The sequence below is a fragment of the Entelurus aequoreus genome, linkage group LG18 (assembly GCF_033978785.1).
Source record: "Entelurus aequoreus isolate RoL-2023_Sb linkage group LG18, RoL_Eaeq_v1.1, whole genome shotgun sequence".
In the NCBI taxonomy this organism is placed as follows: domain Eukaryota; kingdom Metazoa; phylum Chordata; class Actinopteri; order Syngnathiformes; family Syngnathidae; genus Entelurus; species Entelurus aequoreus.
This window is the reverse complement of record NC_084748.1, coordinates 29,900,979-29,925,179: the sequence shown is the minus strand read 5'-3', so window position 1 is coordinate 29,925,179 and position 24,201 is coordinate 29,900,979. Positions and strand designations below refer to the sequence as shown.

The window sequence follows — 24,201 nt, the reverse complement described above, 5'->3', positions numbered from 1 at the left end:
GGGCAGTTCATACACTCTGGCATGCACACACAGAATACTAACGCTTGTGTACCTATGCTTCCTCCATTTGAAATGTGACTGTTACACTAGTTTGCCAAAGAGCTGCTTTGAGAACATGTGCCTTTGACCTTTCCTCCTCTAGTTACCATTTCCTGTCTATGTGGTAGCAGGCCAACAAACGGACGAAACCTGAGCGTGTGTATTTACCTGTGCAATGCTGCCGCCTTGTGGCTGCTTTCAGAAAGTGCATCACTGTGACCGTCGCCACCTGACGTCACTGGGAGGAAACAACTAACCCTCAAACAAAAATGCAAGGTATCTGGGGGCTATTACACGTTTCAGGAAGTTCCTATTGTTTTTGGAATGTTTTTTTTTTTTTTTTTTGTAAATCAGTAAATAGTTAATGGTGACTGCCACGTTAATTATTTCCTTTTGAAAAAAAACCTGTGAGCGCTTTGCAGCATGTCCTTTTTGAAATAAATGACGTAATATATGATACAAAGTTTATTGAGTTTTATTACAACATGTTATAGACTTATTAACCCTCGATTTTAATTATCTACAAAGCCAAACAGGACAAAAAGTCTTTTAAGTTTTCGATTGGCGTAAGATTCCTATTTTCTTTTTAATTACTTTTTTATTACCTACTCTCGTTTTTTGCTGTTAATTGGTTCCGGACATGGCCGCAATAAATTAATTTCTGTGAAATGGGAATCATCATTAAAAATCAAATATTTTCATAGCTCAGCATTAAAAATCTGTTTCCTACCTTCTTATTGATTTTCAACCAAATTAGAACCCTCTAGAAATGAACCCTTTAGTCACCTTTACACTCTTTTAATGTAATATAGTGTTGCTGCCTGAGGCTAAGCCAATCAGTTGGCACAATACTAAACAACATGTTCTTATTGGTTTTGTCTCATCTCATGGCCATTACTACTGTAGTATTGATATTGTTAGCAATGTTATTTGTGTATGCAAGTTGAAAATGCTTAATTCAGGAGGAAAATGTTGTAGAATATGACTAAAAACGAACAGAAAATCTGCATTGTGGTGACTGTGAACTTCAGTCCCAAACAAAAACATCAAACATGTAATTGTTTTATTTTTTTTTAACCTTTTGAAGGCCTTTTGATCAGATAATGTCAGAGGTTTGATTTAGTAAAATTACTCGTGCCAATTTTTACTTGTGACATCATTTGATCAAAAAGCCTTCAGAGGGTTTGAATTAAAAATAAAATAAAAACATTACATGTCAGGTAATTTTGTTTTTGGACTGAAGTTAATTTGAGGAAAAAGTTAATCCAAAATTTAATATTTTACTTTTATGTCCTGTTTGGCGGTATAGCTGTGAAAAGATTTCACAAAAACTTTAGGAAAAAGTATGTTTAATGAAGTAACAGTAAAAAAAAATGACAGCTTAAATACAGCAAAAATGTACTGAAATTAGAAAAAAGTCAGCCTTAGGTCTATGGGGGTTAAACTTTGTTTATTATTTTTGTACTAAAGCAGTGATTCTCAAACTGTGATACTTGTGGTCCGCCAAAGAATCCCTTAATTACATATTCAAACACGGTGTTACTGTTCAAACTGTGTGTAATGTTACATTGGCCATAAATATTAAATATATTAGTTAAATAAAACCTCTGCCTTTTTAATGAATATTTAATATTTTAAGCCAATGTATTTTAATATTGGTCATTATGGTGGTACTTGGAGATCCAAGTGTTTTCTGAAGGGCTACTTGGTGAAAAAAGTTTGAGAACCAGTGTCTTAAAGCAATTGAGGCAAAATGGCATGTATTGATTGATTGATTGATTGAAACTTTTATTAGTAGATTGCACAGTACAGTACATATTCCGTACAATTGACCACTAAATGGTAACACCCGAATACGTTTTTCAACTTGTTTAAGTCGGGGTCCACGTAAATCAATTCATGGTACAAATATATACTATCAGCATAATACATTAATCACACAAGTTAATCATCAGAGTATATACATTGAATTATTTACATTATTTACAATCCGGGGGGTGGCATGAGGAGGGTTTGGTTGATAACAGCACTTCAGTCATCAACAATTGCATCATCAGAGAAATGGGCATTGAAACAGTGTAGGTCTGACTGGGTAGGATATGTACAGCGAGCAGAGAACATAGTGAGTTCAGATAGCATAAGAACAATACATTAGAAATACATTTGATTATTTACATTTGGTTATTTACAATCCGGGGAGGTGGGATGTGGAAGAGGGAGGGTGTTAGTCAAGGGTTGAAGTTGCCAAGAGGTGTTGTTTTAGTGCGGTTTTGAAGGAGGATAGAGATGCACTTACTTTTACACCTGTTGGGAGTGCATTCCATATTGATGTGGCATAGAAGGAGAATGAGTTTAGACCTTTGTTAGATCGGAATCTGGGTTTAACATGGTTTGTGGAACTCCCCCTGGTGTTGTGGTTAGGAAGTAGTTTGACATGTACTTCGGTATCAGGGAGGTGTAGCGGATTTTATAGCCTAGGCTCAGTGCAAGTTGTTTTACTCTGTCCTCCACCCTGAGCCAGCCCACTTTAGAGAAGTGGGTTGGAGTACTAGTTGGTTGCGACCAGCAGGGGTGCTGTTGATTTAGTTGCCATCAGCAAAGGTCAACATTCATACTTACACATACTGTATTGTACATTGGTGTTGAATCGGTTTCTTGGCAGGTTTATTTTGAGATACAAAACAAAATTTGAAAAAAAAAAAAAATTCAATTAACATTTATATTTTTTATCTAATAAAATAAAAGTTGCAACTTTAAGTTCAGATGTTTCTACCAACAAAAATGTTAATATAAAAAAAAAACATTTTTTTTTTTAAAATTGTGTTTATTCAAATACTGTATCTTAAAGGCCTACTGAAATGATTTTTTTAAATTTAAACAGGAATAGCAGATCCATTCTATGTGTCATACTTGATCATTTCGCGATATTGCCATATTTTTGCTGAAAGGATTTAGTAGAGAAAATCGACGATAAAGTTCGCAACTTTTGCTCGCTGATAAAAAAAAGCCTTGCCTGTACCGGAAGTAGCGTGACGTCACAGGAGCTAGGATTCCTCGCACTTCCCCATTGTTTACAATGGAGCGAGAGATTCGGAGCGACAAAGCGACGATTACCCCATTAATTTGAGCGAGGATGAAAGATTCGTAGATGAGGAACGTTACAGTGAAGGACTCGAGAGGCAGTGATGGACGTATCTTTTTTCGCTCTGACCGTAACTTAGGTACAAGCTGGCTCATTGGATTCCACACTCTCTCCTTTTTCTATTGTGGATCACGGATTTGTATTTTAAACCACCTCGGATACTATATCCTCTTGAAAATGAGAGTTGAGCACGCGAAATGGACATTTAAAGTGACTTTTATCTCCACGACAATACATCGGTGACACACTTAGCCACTGAGCTAACGTGATAGCATCGTTCTCAAATGAAGATAGAAACAAAAGAAATAAACCCCTGACTGGAAGGATAGACAGAAGATCAACAATACTATTAAACCATGTACATGTAACTACACGGTTAAAAATTCTCAGCCTGGTAAGGCTTAACAATGCTGTTGCTAACGACGCTAAGGCTAAATTAGCAACTTAGCAACCGGACCTCACAGAACTATGATTAAAAACATTAGCGCTCCACCTACGCCAGCCAGCCCTCATCTTCCCATCAACAGCCGTGCTCACCTGCGTTCCAGCGATCGACGGCGCGACGAAGGACTTCATCCGTGGGTTTGGCGGCAAGCATCGGCTAGGCGTAGTAAGTAGTCCTTGTTGTGTTGCTGTAAGTATTGTACTTAGCCACTAATACACCGATCGATCCCACCTACTACGTTCTTCTTTGCTGCCTCCATTGTTCATTAAACAAATTGCAAAAGATTCACCAACACAGATGTCCAGAATACTGTGGAATTTTGTCGAAGAAAACAAGAGGTTTTTGTATCGGGTCGATGGGGTCCAACCACTTCCGTGGATTTTGTGACGTCACGCGCATAAATCATATCCAAAGGAGTTTTTCAACCGGAAGTGTGTCGGGAATTTTAAAATTGCACTTTATAAGTTAACCCGGCCGTATTGGCATGTGTTTCAATGTTAAGATTTCATCATTGATATATAAACTATCAGACTGCGTGGTCGGTAGTAGTGGGTTTCAGTAGGACTTTAAGTTTCCTCATTGACAATTAACACCAAATTCTTAGTTTGCAAAAATGTAAAAAAAAATAAATGTGTGCGTTTCAATCTATAAAAAAACACATTTATATTTAACAGTTTGTCCTATTATTACTACATGTTATTGTATTTAAAGTCATTTATTCACTTTGTCTTGATGCAAAATGGCATGCACTACCTTTCTGCAAGCAGCAGGGGGGCTATTGAATTAATCTCAAAATAGGCGAATTTCAACATTCACACTTAAACATTTACATTGTATTTCCTCGCATGTGTTTTTTGTGATTTTAATACATCAAAAACAGAGAAGCAGTAAAATTTAAAAAAATATTAAACATATTTTTAACAAACAAAATCAAAATTGCAACACAAGTTCCATTGTCTGTACCAACAAAAATGTATATAAACATTTTTGATTTTAAAGAATGAATCCTAATTTTCCTCACTGTCAATTAGCAAAATGTAGACAAATTCTTAGTTCGCGATAATGTAAAAAGAAAAAAAATACTTTTTAGTTTCTATTTCTAAACATAGAAACTAATTTGATTGGATTTTGCTTTGACTTTGGCCAATTTACTGTTGTTATTGTGTTGAATGGATCTTCTGGAAAATGATGTCTGTCTCTTTTCTAACAAAGAGCCCGTGGAAATACTTGTGCCTTCCGGAAAGAAACAGACAATTATGGGGATGAAAATCATCTCCTTCCATATATTCTACTAAGCTCATTTTTAGGGTTCACAACAAGTCTGTTATGATCCCGATCACTCGGTATGACCTTTTTTTCTATTTATTTGAAGTCTTTTTTTGTCGTAAACATGTTTGTTGATGCTGTATTGGACACATTTGAACCCAACTTTACTCAATTTGAAACTCTTTTTGTTCATATGTTGGCTTTCTTTGTGAAATGACTTACAGGTAAGAAATCATTGATCCTATTTCTATTTTAAGCCTGCATCAGCTGTATGAACCCATTTGATTGGTCATAAAGTTTGTCTTGATTGGACTTTGATCCCCAGGGGGAAAAAAAGTCAGTGACGTGCAGGCCATGAAGTCCCCTTTCCGTCTCTATCTACGTAATATGGGTGTGTTTTTTGTGAAACCGGGGAGAAGATAAAGGAACGCACAGAAGGCTTTGTGTCGCACACACTCCTGATTGATCAACAGACTTCTCCGCAAACAGGTAGGAACTCCATTTCATCAGTTTGACACCAGTTGGAGTTAACACAAAGTTGTTCTGCTAGCTGCCGGGCAGAACTCCAGGTATTTTCTCTTGATGTTCTCTATGAACATGAATTTGTCAATCAATAGAAATAACTAAGTAAAGGACTTGATGTAATACATTTGTTATATTTTCATAATTCCCTGACAAAAGAAAGAGCTGTCCCAGCAGACACAAAAAACAACGTTGAGAACTTGTTGAAGTAGGTCCGGACGTTGAACAACTCAAATCTAACGTTGGAACAACATGCTTTTTGACAACATTTATTCAATGTTGGGTTCTGACGTTGATTTGACCATTGAATTTTGGTCGTTTTCCAACCAATATTCTACAACACAAATACATTGTTGAAACAACATGCTTTTTGACCATGTTTATTCAATGTCAGGTTGTGACGTTGATTTGACCATTGAAATTTGGTCATTTTCCAACCAAAAACGTGGATCCAATGTCAGACATCAACATTTACAAATACAACAATTCTTCAATGTTGTTTCAAAGTCAGTTTTAAAAAACACATCACACACTCTTGGCATTCTCACAGTGAGCTTCAAGCACACCTATGAAGTGAAAACCATTTCAGCTGACTACCTCTTGAAGTTTATCGAGAGAATGCCAAGAGTGTGCAAAGCAGTAATCAGAGCAAAGGGTGGCTATTTAGCAGAAACTAGAATATAAAACACAATTTCAGTTATTTCACCTTTTTTGTTAAGTACATAACTCCACATGTGTTCATTCTCAGTTTTGATGCCTTCAGTGACAATCTACAATGTAAATAGTCATGAAAATAAAGAAAACGCATTGAATGAGAAGGTGTGTCCAAACTTTTGGCCTGTACTGTATATGTATACTCAACGTTGTATCAATGTCTTGTGCCTACTGGGGTCCACTAAGCTTGATTTCCAAATATACAGTACATTTTGACATTTGTGTTTTTTATCAAACAGACAACTTGAGTGCTAGTAAAAGATTAAAAAAAAGAGCACTGTTTAATATACCACAGCCTATCATAGCAGGGCTTGTGTATTGTGGAAGTACTCTATGCCCCCTAGTGCCCTGTAAGTAGTACTGTATAGTAAAAGAATAACACCACAGCAATCTAATTGGACATTAAGTAATTGAGTTCATTGCTTTGACTTTATGTGCCACCAGCTGACCTTTGACCTTCCTGGTTAAGAAAGTATTTTCAAACATAAGTGTTTGTATTGTTGTAATATTATAACTTTTTTCTAAGAACATTTCAAATTATTACCTGTAACATTACAACTTTTTTCTTGTTATGTTAAAGTTGAACTGCACTTATTTTTGGAATTTTACCGATCATTTACAATCCTTATAAGACAAGAACGCTCATGTTTTTCTTTTTCTTTTTATGCATTCTAAGTCATAAAATACAGCAACGCAGCTAATGGGAGTACTGTAATGCGCCCATAAAGCCCTTCAAAAAATATCCAAAAAGCGCCAACAATACTGTATTTACATCCCGTGGCCTGAATATTAACCAAGTATTAGCGATTATTATAAGGGCTACGCATACTAACTATTTATAGTGGCACAGTGATCACAGACAGCTAACTACCTATATTGACATATTGAGCCGGGGAGATCCTGTGAGTTTCTGAGCTGGTGAAAGTTAACTCTACCCTATAAACCATGTCTCTCACCTGAATAGGACGTGACCATAAAAAGAGAAGTTGGTCAACATTAACATTCAACTTAATAATCCTCATGAAAGGTTAAAGAAATGGCAAAAACACGAAAAGTTGCTCTTTTGCGGCACTTTTTTTTTAACCCTTCGTGAGGATTAGGATTAATTCTTCATCTAAACGGGAAACTATAAATATCCCATTAGTCGGCATCTAAGTGAGAGCAGACATTGTACAGCAAGTGATTGTTTTATTATATTCCTAATTTGTATTTCTTGTTTAGCACTTAGCAATACTACTACTTGCTGGCTCTGCCAATCACTCAGTTTCTAAAACTTGTAGATCCTCCTCCTTATATTCAGGCTCAAAAAGATAAGGTTCTGGATCATCATTTGTCTCAAAGTAGCTGTCGATGTCTCTCTTGAAGTCTGTCATGAGTAGTAGCATTGTTGTTGGTTAAGGAAAAAGGAAACGTGACGTGTCTATGAAATTATGAGCTGCTGTTCGCTTAAAATGAGCAAAATATGTAACTATTACATGTTATTATTAATGTGCCTGTTACTACATTACATATATACTTACAGCGTGTATATAAAATGTTGATGGAGGCTTTTGGATGTTTCTAGGGCGCTTTATAGGTGGAATAGAGCGTCTCCCCTTGGCTCCATTGGTAGCTGACTTTTGCTAACAATTTTTCATGAGTTAGAATGCATAAAAAAAAAATTATATATCCGTTCATTTGTGAATGATGGACAAAATTCCCCCCCAAAAAAGTGCAGTTTCCCTTTAAATTGTAATATTACCACTTTCATCTTGTAACTTTACACTTTTTAATTTTTTTTCTTCTACCATTATGACTTTTTTCCTCATAATTTACTAAGTTTTTTTTTCAAAAAAGCAAAAATAATTACTGTATGTAGCATTATGAATATCTTTCTTTATTGCGATATCATCTCTATTACTCGTAACATAAACATTTTTTATTGTTTCCTGTAATGTTAAGAATTGGTTCTTGTTAAAATTACAGATTTTTTTCTCTCGCAACATTACAACTTGAAATTAGACATTTTTTCTTCAAAATAATACAACTTTTTTTCTAATATCAACTTTCTTGGAATATTATCTATATTTTGTGTAACATTGTTTTTTGTAGTAATATTACAGTTTTTGGTCTTGTAACTTTATGGCTTTTTTCTTGCAATATTGCAACTATGATATTATAACATTGCATATTTTTTCATAGGAAAAATACAACTTTTTTTCTACAATAAAAAATGCTTTTAATTCTATTTTACCTTAATGTTTTTCTCTCAATTTAGGCAAGGTATGGCAATTTATTTTTACAAAGTTTTCTTCAAATAAATCCGTATTTTTTGTAAATTCTTTTTTTCAATTTATTTTGTAATTTTAATTACTTTTTTGTAATACCATCTGCATTTCTTGTAATATTGTATTTAAAAAAAATCCATTTAAAAATATATTTTACCATGAGTTTTTTTTTTTCTTTAAGAAAAAAAAGAAATCCTTTCTTTTGGACATTTTAATTACATGTTTTTTGTAATATTATGTATGTTTCTTGTAACGTTATATTTGAAAACGTACATTACCAAACCTATTTTACCAAAACAACTTCTTGTAATTCATATACCTTAAAACAAATGCCAAAAAAATATTAATTTCTTGTAATATTAATATCAAGTTTCTAGTAATTACCATATTACTAAAAGTAATAGAGCTGTATAATTTTCTGGAATATCTACAACTTCTTCCTCATTCTTTTTATGTACAACCTTTTGACTTTTTGCTCATATGTTACTATTTTATTGTAGTTCAATGTGGTCCTAATACACATTAAAACTGCTGTAAATACATTAAAAAGAACCATTTTTAAAAGGTATTCCCAGAATAAAACATGAAAAATAATATAATTACATTACATTTCCCAGTTGTGCTACCTCCAAAAGAAATCCGGCGATGACGGCAACGTGGAATTTACTTCATTTTATTGTGCCTTGTCAACAAATTTGCCAAGTAGGTGGCCGATGTCAGTCAGAGCTGCAATAAGGAAGGTAAAAAGTTACTGTAACCGTAAAAGGCTAGCAAATGTGTGTTATGTCGGGAACATGGTGTGTTTTCTTTTATTACCTCCACTCTGCTACCTGCAGCGTGACTAAACCATGTCTTTGCTTCTGCGTCATTAATGAGCCGCGCTATCAGAGGTCAGTTGGATAAGTGGCGCCACATAAACGCAGCTCCAATCTCTTATCTGAATTTTACAAGAGAGTGGAAAATAACACATCTTTAGCGTCTTAATTATTAATCAAATCACGGGTTAATATTGCAAGATTGCGTAATAAAGAGTGGAGGTTGAACGCTTACTTCATTATGCTCTACCTGCTACTTGTACTTATATTGTGTACATTTTAAATGCTATTTACATTTTTCCTGAAACTTGCAAAGGTTGTCAAAGTGAAAGATGAGGCCCCCTTTGCGACTACTGTGACTAGTTAATGTCTAACTAAAGCAAATGAAGTTGCCTCATGTTATACATACTTCCGCCTTCTTCCTGCTGGACTGACAAAGCATTTTCTTTTTTGTTGTTGACAGTATTAGAAACAGACGCCAAGATGTGTTGCGCAGGATTCCTCAAACTGATGATGTTCATCTTCAACGGCATCATCTTTGTAAGTTATGGCATGAATACGTTTGAGTTTGAGTTTGAGTTTGAGTTTGAGTTTATTTCGAACATGCAAGCATACAACATGATACATCACAATTTCCAGTTTCTCTTTTCAACATGTTCGAAAAGGAGTAGGAAGAAGCAGAGCTTATTTAATCCTACCCCTTTTCTTTACATAACAGTTGCTAAAACTTTTTTTATTCACTTCCTGTACTCAATTTTTTCACAATAAACTCCATATGTAATCACAAAAAAAAAAAAAATAATAATAATAGTAAGAATTTAATAATAATAATTGGTGAAGAAAGTCATATTTCATATGATGAGATAAGTAAGATTACTTTAAGAATGAATGAATGAATGGATGAAATAAATTGAAAATGTTTGTCATGGTTCTTCTTCTTTGTACTTTGTAAACACTTTGAGTTTGAAGAGTTTCTTGAAGTGGATCATATTAGTACATTGTTTGATTGCTTTGCTTAATCCATTCCATAATTTAATTCCACATACTGATATACTGAAGGTCTTAAGTGTTGTACGTGCGTACACATGTTTTAAATTACAATTTTCTCTAAGATTATATTTCTCCTCTTTTTTTGAGAAGAATTGTTGTATATTCTTGGGTAGCAGGTTATAGTTTGCTTTGTGCATAATTTTAGCTGTTTGCAAATTCACTATGTATGTACTGTAACATTAGGGACACTCGCACAATCGAATACAAGAGTCATATACAAAGACGATACATTGGGGTCGGTAGGGGTCTCATCTAATTTGCATAATGGGTCATGGCGCATGTGCCTGTGATTATCATGGACGCTGCACGTAAAGTGAGTTAAAGAAAAAAACTGGAAAAAGTCCAAAAACGAATTCCAAGACTTGGTCAGGATGCTCATTGTTGAGCTTGTCGCGACCCCAGGGTGCAGAGATAGACGGCGACGTGCGGGTAAAAGAGTTTGATGAAACTGGGATTATAACAAAAGGTAGCAAACAGCCAGTTACAAGACAAACAGTGACACGATACAATCATTTAGCGGTGGTAAGGAGCAACAGGTGAACCTAAATAGAATTGATTAACCAATAGAAAACAGGTGCGCTAGTAGGAAACTAAGCAGAGAGTGAAGGTGCAGCAAAACAAAGAGTCCTACAGGAAATACAATAAAAACAAGAGCACCAGGACAGAAAATGGTACCAAACACTTGAAAACTAAGAAGAAAGTCCAAACTGTCATGTGGCATCATGACAATAACAACATTAAAGTACCAGTAGAGTGGGAAAACAAGTTGCCTCTATTTTGAAGCTATCAGATTAATGACACCAAAAGACTTCCAAAGTTTGCGAGTAAATAAATATGATCAAAATAGTATCAATCGCACGGAGATTCCCGAGCCATTTTAAGAGTTGATAAGCAAGCCAGTCACGTGATCTGTGACGTAGAGTTAGGAACCACAGATCCCTTCCCCATCAACAACAATACTAGTCAAGCAAACTTTGTGAGAGCTAACGACGATTACTTTGGGAAAATTATGATCTAGGACCTTATATTTTGGAGCCCGAACACAAGGAGGATGAGCAATACGTTTTAGAAGCCGAGTGCTGAACGGATGCAGTGTCATTGAAACATTATAGCATCTGCAGCATTGCTAGGTGCTAAACATATAAACTAACCATAATAAAACAAACACTTACTGTACAAACCGATGGGACAGTTACATAGATGAAGATTCAGTCGCAATCTTCACAAAGGGTTCAAAAAGTTGCCGCAAATATGTCTATTTTACCATCTCGGGTATGTCATAGTCGACCAGCCTGTCGGTCCAAGGCCACATTTGTCTACTACCAGGTGAGAGATGCATGAATTATAATCTAGAGTTTACCCTCAGCAAGTTTCAGATGAAGCAGAAGCAGCCGCCGGTCTATGTGTCAACAATAGCATCTTAAGCTAGAATTAGCTCACTGGTATCAATGAGCCGCTAAAATAGTCCGTCTGCGTTAGCACTTATAATAACAATGTTACTCATATTTGGTTAATTTTCAGGTCACAACATGTACATGGAGTATTGTTAGCAATGTTCCCTCTAAGGTGCGCGCCTGTGCAATTGTGCACTGCTCAAGCGTCCTCTGCGCACGGCAAATCTATGCCATGCACGAAATCAAATAAAAAAATAAGCGCATAACAATTTTCGACACGACACGGACACGACAGAGAAAACAGTTTTCGTCATCATTATTCAAATATTGTAACGTCTGTCGAGACGCTTTGAAGACATGAATTCCATCCATCACTTTACTGAGCAAAACTCTTTATTGTCGGCCATAAACACATCACCAAAACATTAGTAAAAAAAATTATATCTAGCAAAAGTGGTCATTTTCTGCAGTACAAACCAGGCCAAAACCAACTTTGTTATATCAACAGCAGCCGCTCGCTCTTTCTCACTTGCGCCAACACATGCTCATATGGCACTTAGCCAGTGATGCGTTTACAGCCACACAAAAAGTCGGACAACTCCAACACCACACATAAAGTGTCATTCCAGGTCGTTACACTATGATTTACCAATCAAATATGTGCTTATTCTAGTGTCCTTTATTAGGAATCTTAATTTATAAATATGAATCATGAAATGCTGTTAGTATATTAAATAAATACTAATAAAAATATATTTTTTACAAACAGGAAGTTGCAGGAATGTACACATGATCCCCTGCTTACATCTCATTGTGCAACATGTGAATGTTTGAATGGGAACTAAATGCAATGTCTGAAAGGGGTACAAATTATTTCCAAAGCAGGACCTCCACCCAGACAAACAATACAAGTACACAGTTCATGAAAAACAATATTTTTTGTTATTGTCATTGTAAGTGGGCCTAAACACTTATATTAGAAAATCATCTCATGGAAATGACTGCTGTCATTTGATTATAATAATAAGAGAATGTTGTCTGTCTATCTGTGTTGGCCCTGCGATAAGGTGGGGACTTGTCCAGGGTGTACCCCGCCTTCCGCCCGAATGCAGCTGAGATAGGCTCCAGCACCCCCCGCGACCCCGAAAGGGACAAGCGGTAGAAAATGGATGGATGGATGGAGATTGAACTTGTTATTTAGTCAGGTTTGGGACAGGTGTGCTGCTGGTGTAGCCACAGTGTGCACGTCTGATGTGGCTCACATGGGCTCCACTGAATGCTCAGGGAGTTTTTGCAATTGCTCACACACATGAAAAATTAGAGGGAACATTGATTGTTAGCACTTTCTGGATGTTTTTAGAGACGGTTTTATGAGCGCAGTAGAGGACCCTCAACTTGTTGGCTATTTATATATGATTTAGAATGAATGAAAAAAAGCCAAGCATATGTGTTCTTGTCTTACATAAGGATTGTGAATAATAAACAGCACATCTCTTTCTAATTGTTGCTTATTTCCTGTACAACTGATCTAATAACATGGTCAGAGGGCAGCAGCGTTACTACGGTGATGTAGAATCTATGGAAATTGCCGAAGGTATTCGGAGTGGAATATTCAAAATGGCCAACTAAATTTGTAGAATTTTGTGATGTTTAGATGGTGTTTTCACATACTTTGCAGATTGTAAATACAACTGGCATTAATGGATACAATGAAACACAATTAAGCCTATGAAGTCAACTTGTTTTTACACTCTACTTGTCACTTTAAAGCTGTCAAACTATGACATTGTTTAATCACAGGGTTGCTGTGGATTAATTTTGATTAATTGCCATTACTCATGTTTAATTGTGTTTTATTTTGCATGAACAAAGACAGTCAAGGGACCATATACAAAGGACTGAAGATGGGTTAATAATCAGATTAATATTGGTGAGGGATTAATGCATTAACGCATTAAAACGCTAAATTTGACAGCCCTAAAGAATGTATGAATATAATAGCAACACAGCAAAAATAAAACTCATCAGGTTCGTGTCATTCCGATAATGATACTGGCATTGATTTTTGGATTGATCCGTCCACCCTTTATATTGATTGAACATGCCTGATCCACGAAAGCTTTGGGCGTATTAAAACACATGTTAACTTGAAAGTGCACGCTAAGCTGATTTACTAAGTTGGTGTGCAGAGGAATGTGTTTCTTAAATGAGCAAAATAGCACTTGCAATCCATTTAGACTTAGACTTAGACTTCCTTTTTATTGTCATTCAAATTTGAACTTTACAGTACAGATAAGAACGAAATTTCGTTGCATTAGCTCGTTGTAGTGCAGGATAAAAAAGCAATAAGGTGCATATATAAATAAATAAATAGGTTACTGTACAGATAAATATATTGCACTTTTTCACATGCGTCCACGTTTATGGATGTATGTTATATTGTCTTTTTTATTCCAGCGAGTTAATCCATTTTGGGGGGAGTTGAGGGGATAAATTAATTATGATGCGTTCAAGAGTCTTACGGCCTGAGGGAAGAAGCTGTTACAGAACCTGGAGGTTCTGCTTTGGAGGCTGCGGAACCTCTTTCTAGTACAGCAGTGAAAACAGTCCTTGGTGGGGGTGGGAGGAGTTTTTGCAGATTTTCTGATTTAGCGTGTCTGTCTGTCATAATACTGAGAAGAGGATATGCAAATGTAACCATGTAACGCTCTCATTGTGATTTATCAACCATGGAACTGTTTTGTGACTGCTGTTTTGTGTCTATATTTAGCTGGTTTAACATGTACCAGTATGTAAAAACCGGCACAGTTACGCACAAATGGCTGTTTTTGTAGTAAAATTCAACTAGTTTCTAAAAATGGAAATGTTTACTTTGAACATCATGCTAACAGTCTTTTTGGTTCATCCGGGCATGTCGTCTTTCAGGTAGCAGGTGCTGCCATCCTGGGCGTGGGCATTTGGGTGAAGGTGGACAGCAATTCCCTGATGGGAATACTGGATAGCGTGGAGGACATTCCCTCAGAGGTATCCGAGGTCGCCAACGTCGCCTACCTGCTCATCGCGGTGGGGTCCGTGTTGCTGGTCATCGGCTTCCTGGGCTGCTGCGGCGCCGTGAAGGAGAGCAGGTGCATGCTTCTGACGGTGAGTATTCACGCCTTTTCACCTTCTTTCGCACATGCTTTGAGCAAACTCGTACAATAGAAGCTTCTATTCTGAAAATACAAACAAGAAAAAATGTTGAGGGGAAAACATTAAAAATGGAATGAGTTAAAATTAGAGATGTCCGATAATATCGGCCGATAAATGCTTTAAAATGTAATATCAGAAATTATCGGTATCGGTTTCAACCTCCTGAATTTCAGTGCCCCTCCCGAAAATCTCCCGAATTTCTCCCGATTTCCACCCAGACAACATTATTGAGGGCGTGCCTTAAAGGCACTGCCTTTAGCGTCCTCTACAACCTGTCGTCACGTCCGCTTTTCCTCCATGCAAACACCGTGCCGGCCCAGTCACATAACATATGCGGCTTCTACACACACATAAGTGAATGCAAGGCATACTTGATCAACAGCCATACAGGTCACACTGAGGGTGACCGTATAAACAACTTTAACACTGTTACAAATATGCGCCACACTGTGAACCCACACCAAACAAGAATGACAAACACATTTCGGGAGAACATCCGCACCGTAACACAACATAAACACAACAGAACAAATACCCAGAACCCCTTGCAGCACTAACTCTTCCGGGACGCTACAATATACACCCCCCGCTACCACCAAACCCCCCCACCCCACAATTTTGGACAATATCGGAATATCGGATATCGGTAAAAAAGCTATTATCGGACATCTCTAGTTAAAATGTTAATGTTGTTCTAATAACTAATGTTTTGCTTTCTATGTTGGAGACTTCAGTATTGGCTGATACTGATATTGGTCCGATACATAGTGTGGAATGTTAGAAAACACTTGATTAAGTGAAATCAGTTAAACAGAGAACAATTATAGGCATGATAAAAACTAACTTATTTATTATTAACTGTCTAAAATGGACGTATGCTGTCTTTAAGCTGAAGTGGAGTGGTCATTGTTTTTGGCGACACCTCAATGCTACAATGATTAAGTTAAGCTCATGACGCAGTAAGTTGAATGATGCGGACCCGTTTGTTACTGGATACTTTCTAATACACTTCTCCCTTGGAGACTTTGTATGTGTTCAATTAAGGACACCGTATTATGTATGTCGAGCTTGTGTGCTATTGTGTGCTTAGCTGTTGTGTAGCTGCTAGCTCCTAGTCGCTTAAAACCCAATTGGAGAATATTCAGAGTTTGTTAGTTAACTGGCTGTCCAGCTTCGCACAAGTAAAAACAAAGAAGGACTGCTTTTAGATTTGAGATTCATGTAATCTTTTATGATCATGTAATCTTACTTGTTGTTTTGCTTATATCCAATATCAATATCGGACACCCCTGCTATAATATAACTATAATGATAACAACCTTTGACACCTATAACACTAATACTTGTTGGCATAAGTATATAGCATATGTGTTGACTTGCTTTCAACCTGTTTAACACATGTAAAATATCAAAATGGACAAGAACACCACTAGCTAGCTTATGCTACCATTAGTGGTTTAACAGAACATATATAACTACCGTATTTTTCGGACTATAAGTCGCAGTTTTTTTCATAGTTTGGCCGGGGGTGCGACTTATACTCAGGAGCGACTTGTGTGAAATTATTAACACATTACCGTAAAATATCAAATAATATTATTTAGCTCATTCACGTAAGAGACTAGACGTATAAGATTTCATGGGATTTAGCGATTAGGAGTGACAGATTGTTTGGTAAACAAATAGCATGTTCTATATGTTATAGTTATTTGAATGACTCTTACCATAATATGTTACGTTAACATACCAGGCACGTTCTCAGTTGGTTATTTATGCCTCATATAACGTACACTTATTCAGCCTGTTGTTCACTATTCTTTATTTATTTTAAATTGCCTTTCAAATGTCTATTCTTGGTGTTGGGTTTTATCAAATAAATTTCCCCAAAAAAATGCGACTTATACTCCAGTACGACTTCTATATGTTTTTTTCCGAAAAATACGGTAATTATACTAAATAACATTCGCTGGTTGGTCTGCGAAATTTGTTTGGCATTAATGCTTGTCACTTACACAAAAGGAGCACTTGCACATACATGAAAACAGTCCAAAAAAAGCAACTAACAATTTGCAGTCATGTTGTTGTTATGATAAAATATACACTCAATGACAGCTAACGTTAGCTAGCCAAATCATTATCATTAGCTAACAGCACACACAGCTAACCCGCGTAAAGACTACAAACAGCCCCTTTAAGTGGACTCCGTTCCTGTCGACATTCGACTAGTTGTCTAAGTCGACCAGCTCAACAAGTCTTCCATGACTAAAATACTGTATGAACGCTTAAAACCATAATATAATATTTGAGGCACAATGAGGTCACTGCTCTGCAAAAAGGGTGTGTTTATGTCGACATGGGTTGCAGTTAGAGATGTCCGATAATGGCTTTTTTGCCGATATCCGATATTCCGATATTGTCCAACTCTTAATTACCGATTCCGATATCAACCGATACCGATATATACAGTCGTGGAATTAACACATTATTATGCCTAATTTTGTTGTGATGCCTCGCTGGATGCATTAAACAATGTAACAAGGTTTTCCAAAATAAATCAACTCAAGTTATGGAAAAAAATGCCAACATGGCACTGCCATATTTATTATTGAAGTCACAAAGTGCATTATTTTTTTTAACATGCCTCAAAACAGCTGCTTGGAATTTGGGACATGCTCTCCCTAAGAGAGCATGAGGAGGTTGAGGTGGGCGGGGTTGGGGGGGGCGGGGTTGAGGTGGGGGGAGGGGTAGCGGGGGGGTGTATATTGTAGCATTCCGGAAGAGTTAGTGCTGCAAGGGGTTCTGGGTATTTGTTCTGTTGTGTTTATGTTGTGTTACGGTGCGGATGTTCTCCCGAAATGTGTTTGTCATTCTTGTTTGGTGTGGGTTCACAGTGTGGCGCATATTTGTAACAGTGTTAAAGTTGTTCATACGGCCACCCTCAGTGTGACCTGTATGGCTGTTGACCAAGTATGCGTTGCATTCACTTGTGTGTGTGAAAAGCCGTAGATATTATGTGACTGGGCCGGCACGCAAAGGAAGTGGCTTTAAGCTTTATTGGCGCTCTGTACTTCTCCCTACGCCCGTGTACACAGTGGCGGTTTAAAAAGTCATAAATTTTACTTTTTGAAACCGATACCGATAATTTCCGATATTACATTTTAAAGCATTTATCGGCCAATAATATCGGCAGTCCAATATTATCGGACATCCCTAGTTGCAGTACTGTCACATACATTGTTATGGCTCCTGCAGAGTTGTGGTTATTTTCAAAAACAATAAAAGCAAACAAAAGGGCAAAAGGAAAGAAACATCCGTGTGCCTTCAAAGCTTCGACAAAGGACCAAAGTTCTTTGGCAGTGGACTTCTCAGCTGTCCTTTCAACAAGCGAAAGGCACACCTTTTAAAATCATTCAACAAATGAAGGAAACCATGTCAATAAAACTGCCGGAGGTTGAGAAATCCTTTATCATCTCACTGGCCAAAGTCACAAGGGAAACTGCAAGCAATGGCTACTTTGTTATGTCAACAACCGCTTATGTTGACAACCGTTTACGTCAACGTGAGTCGGCCAGTCGGAGGGATATTGACTGATATTATAACCTACAGCACAAACCTGACACGTTTTTTTGTCTTTAAATGTATATAATGTTTGTTTTCAGTATTTCTAATTTTTACAATATAGCAATAAAAGTATCAAAATGGCCGCCCTTGGTGAAAAAAAGTTTGGACACCTTTGTAAAAATTGTGTTTTAAATTATACTGGCAACTAGTGCGATAACCACTAGCTGGCATTTAGCCCCGCTTATCGCTAGATATCTTAAATGCAAAATTATGTATTCATGTTTTTACTTCAATTCTACAGTGAGTCGGGTGGTCATGCCACTGCCTTTTCTACACTCGCTATTTTCTCATTTGCATAATTGGACACGGCGCACGTGCATGTCATTTTTATGAAAACAAAAATGCAACCAGTGAGCAAAAAAACATAACGAGCACATACGATTACAAATAGAAAATGTTCTTTTGAAGCTACTTTTTGCAAACCAATAGTGGAACTGGGCAGGTTACGAAGAGTTCATTTCAGTTCAGTTTATTCATTTATATAGCGCATTTAAAATCAACCCCCGTTGGACAAAGTGCTGCACAAACATAAGAAACTATTTTAAATATATATATATATATATATATATATATATATATATATATATATATATATATATATATATATATATATATATATATATATATATATGTATATATATATATATATATATATATATATATATATATATATATATATATATATATATATATATATATATACATATATATATATATATATATATATATATATATATATATATGTATATATATACATATATATATAACAATAATTATATTAGGACTTGAGTTATTTACACAGAAAATGTTTGTAAATGTTTATTTACACACCTCAATTGTTTCCAACCGGTGTCTGTAACGCGGCAGTAAAATGGCTGATCAAACAAAACAGAAGTCATCCTCATAGACCCACTAGCTGCGGAAGCTAGCTCTCCAGTCAGCTAAACACACTCAATAACTCCACGGGGAGGTTTTGGTGAGTTTACTGCGGAATTTGTGTAACTGAAACAATACAAAACAAATGTCGTTGTAATTTAATAATACTCGTAATTGTGTTAACATATTAGCTATGGCTAACAACGCTACCTTCATTACATTACGATAGCATAAGCTAGAAGAATGAACGGCACTCCGGGTGAGAAAAAAAAAAAGATGGCGCAGTAGCACAAACAATAAAACACCTCAGTGTTTTTACTTTTTTTTTTTGGAAAACTTTTTATTATGGCCGTCAGCGAAGAATAACCCATAAATTAGTAATAAGAAAAAAGTTGCGGCTTATTGTGCAGAGTTTACGGTATTACATTCACATGATGTGTTTATGAACGAGGGCGAACAGGCAGCACCGAATGTTTTGTGGCAGTTGACATTAGGGATGTCCGATAATATCGGACTGCTGATATTATCGGCCGATAAATGCTTTAAAATGTAATATCGGAAATTATCGGTATCGGTTTCATAATTATCGGTATCTGTTTCGAAAAGTAAAATGTATGACTTTTTAAAACGCCGCTGTGTACACGGACGTAGGGAGAAGTACAGAGCGCCAATAAACCTTGAAGGCACTGCCTTTGCGTGCCGGCCCAGTCACATAATATCTACGGCTTTTCACATTTGCAAGTGAATGCAAGCCATACTTGGTCAACAGCCATACAGTTCGCACTGAGGGTAGCCGTATAAACAACTTTAACTCTGTTACAAATATGCGCCACACTGTGAACCCACACCAAACAAGAATGACAAACACATTTCGGGGGAACATCCGCACCGTAACACAACATAAACACAACAGAACAAATACCCAGAATCCCATGCAGCACTAACTCTTCCGGGACGCTACAATATACACCCCCCGGCCCCTCCCAACCCCGCCCACCTCAACCTCCTCATGCTCTCTCAGGGAGAGCATGTCCCAAATTCCAAGCTGCTGTTTTGAGGCATGTTAAAAAAAAAAAGCACTTTGTGACTTCAATAGTAAATATGGCAGTGCCATGTTGGCATTTTTTTCCATAACTTGAGTTGATTTATTTTGGAAAACCTTGTTACATTGTTTAATGCATCCAGCGGGGCATCACAACAAAAGTAGGCATACTAATGTGTTAATTCCACGACTGTATATATCGGTATCGGTTGATATCGGTATCGGTAATTAAGAGTTGGACAATATCGGAATATCGGTAAAAAAGCCATTATCGGACATCTGTAGTTGAAATGTGTTGTTGGCGGGCCGCTCACTGTAACACAGCAAGCCATAGTATAATATGAATAATTGTTCATTTCCTCTTCCTTCAGTTCTTCAGTATCGTGCTGATAATATTCCTCATCGAGGTCGCCGCCGCTGTGGTGCTGCTGGTTTTTAGCGACGTGGTAAGTGCTGACACCCGTAGCAACGTGACCGTGGCTGGTCGATGTTTAGCGAGCGTCTCTCGTTCCTCTTCAGGCCGAGAAGGTCTTTGACAGCATCGAGACCGAAGTCAAGAAAAGCCTCGGCGAGAAGTACGGCAGCGACGAGAGCCTGACCTCGCTCTGGAACAGCACCATGATGGGGGTAGGACGCCACCAGGAGGCCACAGCTGTGTGATGTTCTGGGCTAACACCTCCTTCACAGTTTCAGTGCTGCGGGTACAAGAACTACACCGACTTCAACGACTCACCCTTCTACACGCAAAACAACGGCTCCTATCCATCCCAGTGTTGCAACGGGACGGAGGCGGGCGGCGCCTGTAGCGCAGAGGCGGCAGGAACGGCCGCGGAACAGAAGGTACGTCTTCGTCGTCTTGCACGCGCTTGCTCTGGGTGGAGCCAAGTCGCTGGAACGTGTGATCTGCTTCCCTCCAGTTGGTTGACGGCTGCTTCGACAAGCTGATGCAGCTGATTGAGGAAAACATCGTGATAATTGCCGGTGTGGCGCTCGGGATTGCCGCTCTTGAGGTACGACAAAAAAACACAAACTGCTTGTGAACTAAACATCAAAAAATAGTATTATATTTCAAAGGTTGCATTTGTCGCCACAAAAACTTTAAAGAGTACTACGACTACATTGCTTACCAAAACAACTTTTTGGGGCCCTAAAAAAGATTTTCGGTATGTGATATTATTGGTTTGTAACCAGCAGGCGTAAGAAATGTCTGTGAAAATCCAATTTTAAACATTCATTTTTGCCTCAAAATATCACTTCCGCATTTAAAAAAAAAAGAAATATCAATAAAAACGGTCTAAACCAGGGGTGTAAAAAGTAATATTTTAGATCGCGGTCCACATGGAGAAAAATCTACTTCCAAGTGGTCCAGACTGGTAAAATCACGGCACGATAACTTAAAAATAAAGACAACTTCAGATTGTTTTCTTTGTTTAAAAATAGAACAAGCACATTCTGAAATTGTACAAATCATAATTTTGTTGTTTTTTTTTTACACTTACATGTTGCGGTTAATAGTATTCTATCTTTATTTGCGTTATTTACATTTCTGAATACATTATGTGATAATATTCATCAGTCAAATCATTGGTGTTAATTTTCAATCTGTTAAGATAAAAAAATTATATCATAATCAAATTACTGGATGTTATTTATGTAGTTTGATCATTTTCCTCAACGGATGTACTAACATCATTTGGTTTGTTTTGTACATATGTAGCATCGTTTACAAAGATACAAATAATTGCTATTGCAACATCTAGTGGACACATTTAGAACAGCAGTTTATTTCATTGAAAAATTTCAGGTTAATTTTTATACTTAGCAAACTCATCCTGCGGGCCGGATAAAACCTGTTTGCGGGCCTGATCCGGCCCTCGGGCCGTAGGTTTGACACCCCTAGTCTAAACAAAATTTGCTGAAGGCCTCAGCCGCAGGTACTCACTGTACGTCTTGTTAAACGCCGCACTTAGACGATCAGAAACACCGAAATGAGCTCCCTAGTTAGCTAGCATGTGGATAGTTCACTTGCTGTCTCCTCAGTGAAGCCCATTCAGAACTGCTTTGCCACTTTGGCATTAATTAAAAAAGTAAACAAAACACGCAAAAAAGGCAAAAACTACGAAAAAACAAATTTTATTTAGACACTATATTTGTAAGGAAAATGTTTGGCTGCAATTTAAACTTAAATTGTACAATCTATTTAGAAATACGTCCGTAAATCTGTCCTGTTTGAAGTGACGCTAAATTAGCAATTATCTTTATGAGGTTTTGAATGGTCGTGGCCGCGATGCTGCTAAACCCAACTAAAAGTATTTCAAAGGACATGTTGACTCACCACTTCAAAAAAAAGTTTAGCGGAGACAAAGTATAATTGTATCCACGAGGTGACTCAGTCCGTCAAAGTAGAATATGCACCTGCACATGATAATCAGCCAGTGAAGTGACTGGTCATACAATACAATGTAGGCCATTGTATGGCCAGGTGCAGTCTCGGATAAATCAAAAGTGTTTGTTGACAAAATATTTTACGGTATGTGGAAAGTTCCAGTGTGTTTTTGTGTTCTTTTTCCAGATTGCTGCCATGGTGGTTTCAATGGTTCTCTACAAGCAGATTGGTAACAAAGCGTGATAGTCGCTCTGATGTTTTTCTTGTAATTTAATAAGATCGCTGATACATTTCTATTGAGGAAAAGTTGTTTTCCACCCAGTTTCACTGAGAACAGTCAGGGACATACTTGCCAACCCTCCCGAATTTTCCGGGAGACTCCCGAATTTCAGTGCCTCTCCCGAAAATCTCCCGGGACGACCATTCTCCCGAAAATCTCCCGATTTCCGGCCGGACAACTATATTGGGGGCGTGTCTTAAAGGCACTGCCTTTAGCGTCGTCTCTCATCTGAAAAGGTGACTATTATATATGTGTCCGTTATCTATAGGTTTATCTATAACCCATAAAGTAGGAAGGCATGGAGCTATTTCTCAGCTTGTGTTTATTCCAGCCGGCACGTTAATACACTGACACACAACATCCGGATTCCCATCATGCATTGCTTCAAAACTATGGCAAGTTGTAATATCCAAAATTTCCAGCCAGACAAACAATATTGGGGGCGTGCCTTAAAGGCACTGCCTTTAGCGTCATCTCTCACCTGAAAAGGAGACTATTATATATGTCTCCGTTAGCCATTGGTTTATCTATAACCCATAACACGGTGGCCGAATGGATATAGTCACTCATGAACGGTCAGAGAAGCACAAGGCGGCGGCAACGCAGTATTATGGGTCACCTTGCAAGCAACAATCCGTTCTCATTTGCGGATGTTTTCAACAAATCCGTAAAGGATATGTTCCCGGATTCAGAGATCGCTCGCCAGTACTCAAATGGCAGAACAAAAGCTACTCAAATAGTGAAAAGTAAGTGTTTTTTTTTTTTAAAGTGTTTACTGTACTATAATATATATATATATATATATATATATATATATATATATATATATATATATATATATATATATATATATATATATATATATATATATATATATATATATATATATATATATATATATATATACACACTACCGTTCAAAAGTTTGGGGTCACATTGAAATGTCCTTATTTTTGAAGGAAAAGCACAATGTGGTAAATGACTATTCTAGCTGCAAATGTCTGGTTTTTGGTGCAATATCTACATAGGTGTATAAAGGCCCATTTCCAGCAACTATCACTCCAGTGTTCTAATGGTACAATGTGTTTGTTCATTGGCTCAGAAGGCTAATTGATGATTAGAAAACCCTTGTGCAATCATGTTCACACATCTG

The 24,201-nt window shown here is 37.1% G+C and overlaps 1 protein-coding gene across 2 annotated transcripts; it reads left to right on the top strand.

The window, feature by feature from the left end:
• Positions 1-174: 174 nt before the first annotated feature.
• tspan34a (tetraspanin 34a) lies at positions 175-23,823 on the top strand. 2 transcript variants are annotated; one of them, XM_062026896.1, is made up of 10 exons: positions 175-315; positions 4,839-4,969; positions 5,218-5,381; positions 9,674-9,750; positions 14,580-14,795; positions 20,754-20,828; positions 20,902-21,009; positions 21,070-21,222; positions 21,300-21,392; positions 22,955-23,823. In XM_062026896.1, the coding sequence occupies exons 4-10, from the start codon at positions 9,694-9,696 to the stop codon at positions 23,009-23,011; spliced, it is 759 nt and encodes a 252-aa protein (XP_061882880.1). In that variant the 5' UTR covers positions 175-315; positions 4,839-4,969; positions 5,218-5,381; positions 9,674-9,693; the 3' UTR covers positions 23,012-23,823. The 2 variants fall into 2 exon arrangements, with proteins under 2 accessions (XP_061882880.1, XP_061882881.1); XM_062026897.1 differs by lacking the exon at positions 4,839-4,969 and having other exon boundaries at positions 197-315.
• Positions 23,824-24,201: the final 378 nt, after the last annotated feature.

Coding starts and splice junctions, on each gene's coding strand:
- tspan34a (XM_062026896.1), top strand. CDS start 9,694: ATGTGTTGCGCAGGATTCCTCAAACTGATGATGTTCATCTTCAACGGC. Junction 21,010..21,069: donor GGAACAGCACCATGATGGGG/GTAGGACGCCAC, acceptor CCTCCTTCACAG/TTTCAGTGCTGCGGGTACAA. Junction 21,393..22,954: donor TCGGGATTGCCGCTCTTGAG/GTACGACAAAAA, acceptor TTCTTTTTCCAG/ATTGCTGCCATGGTGGTTTC.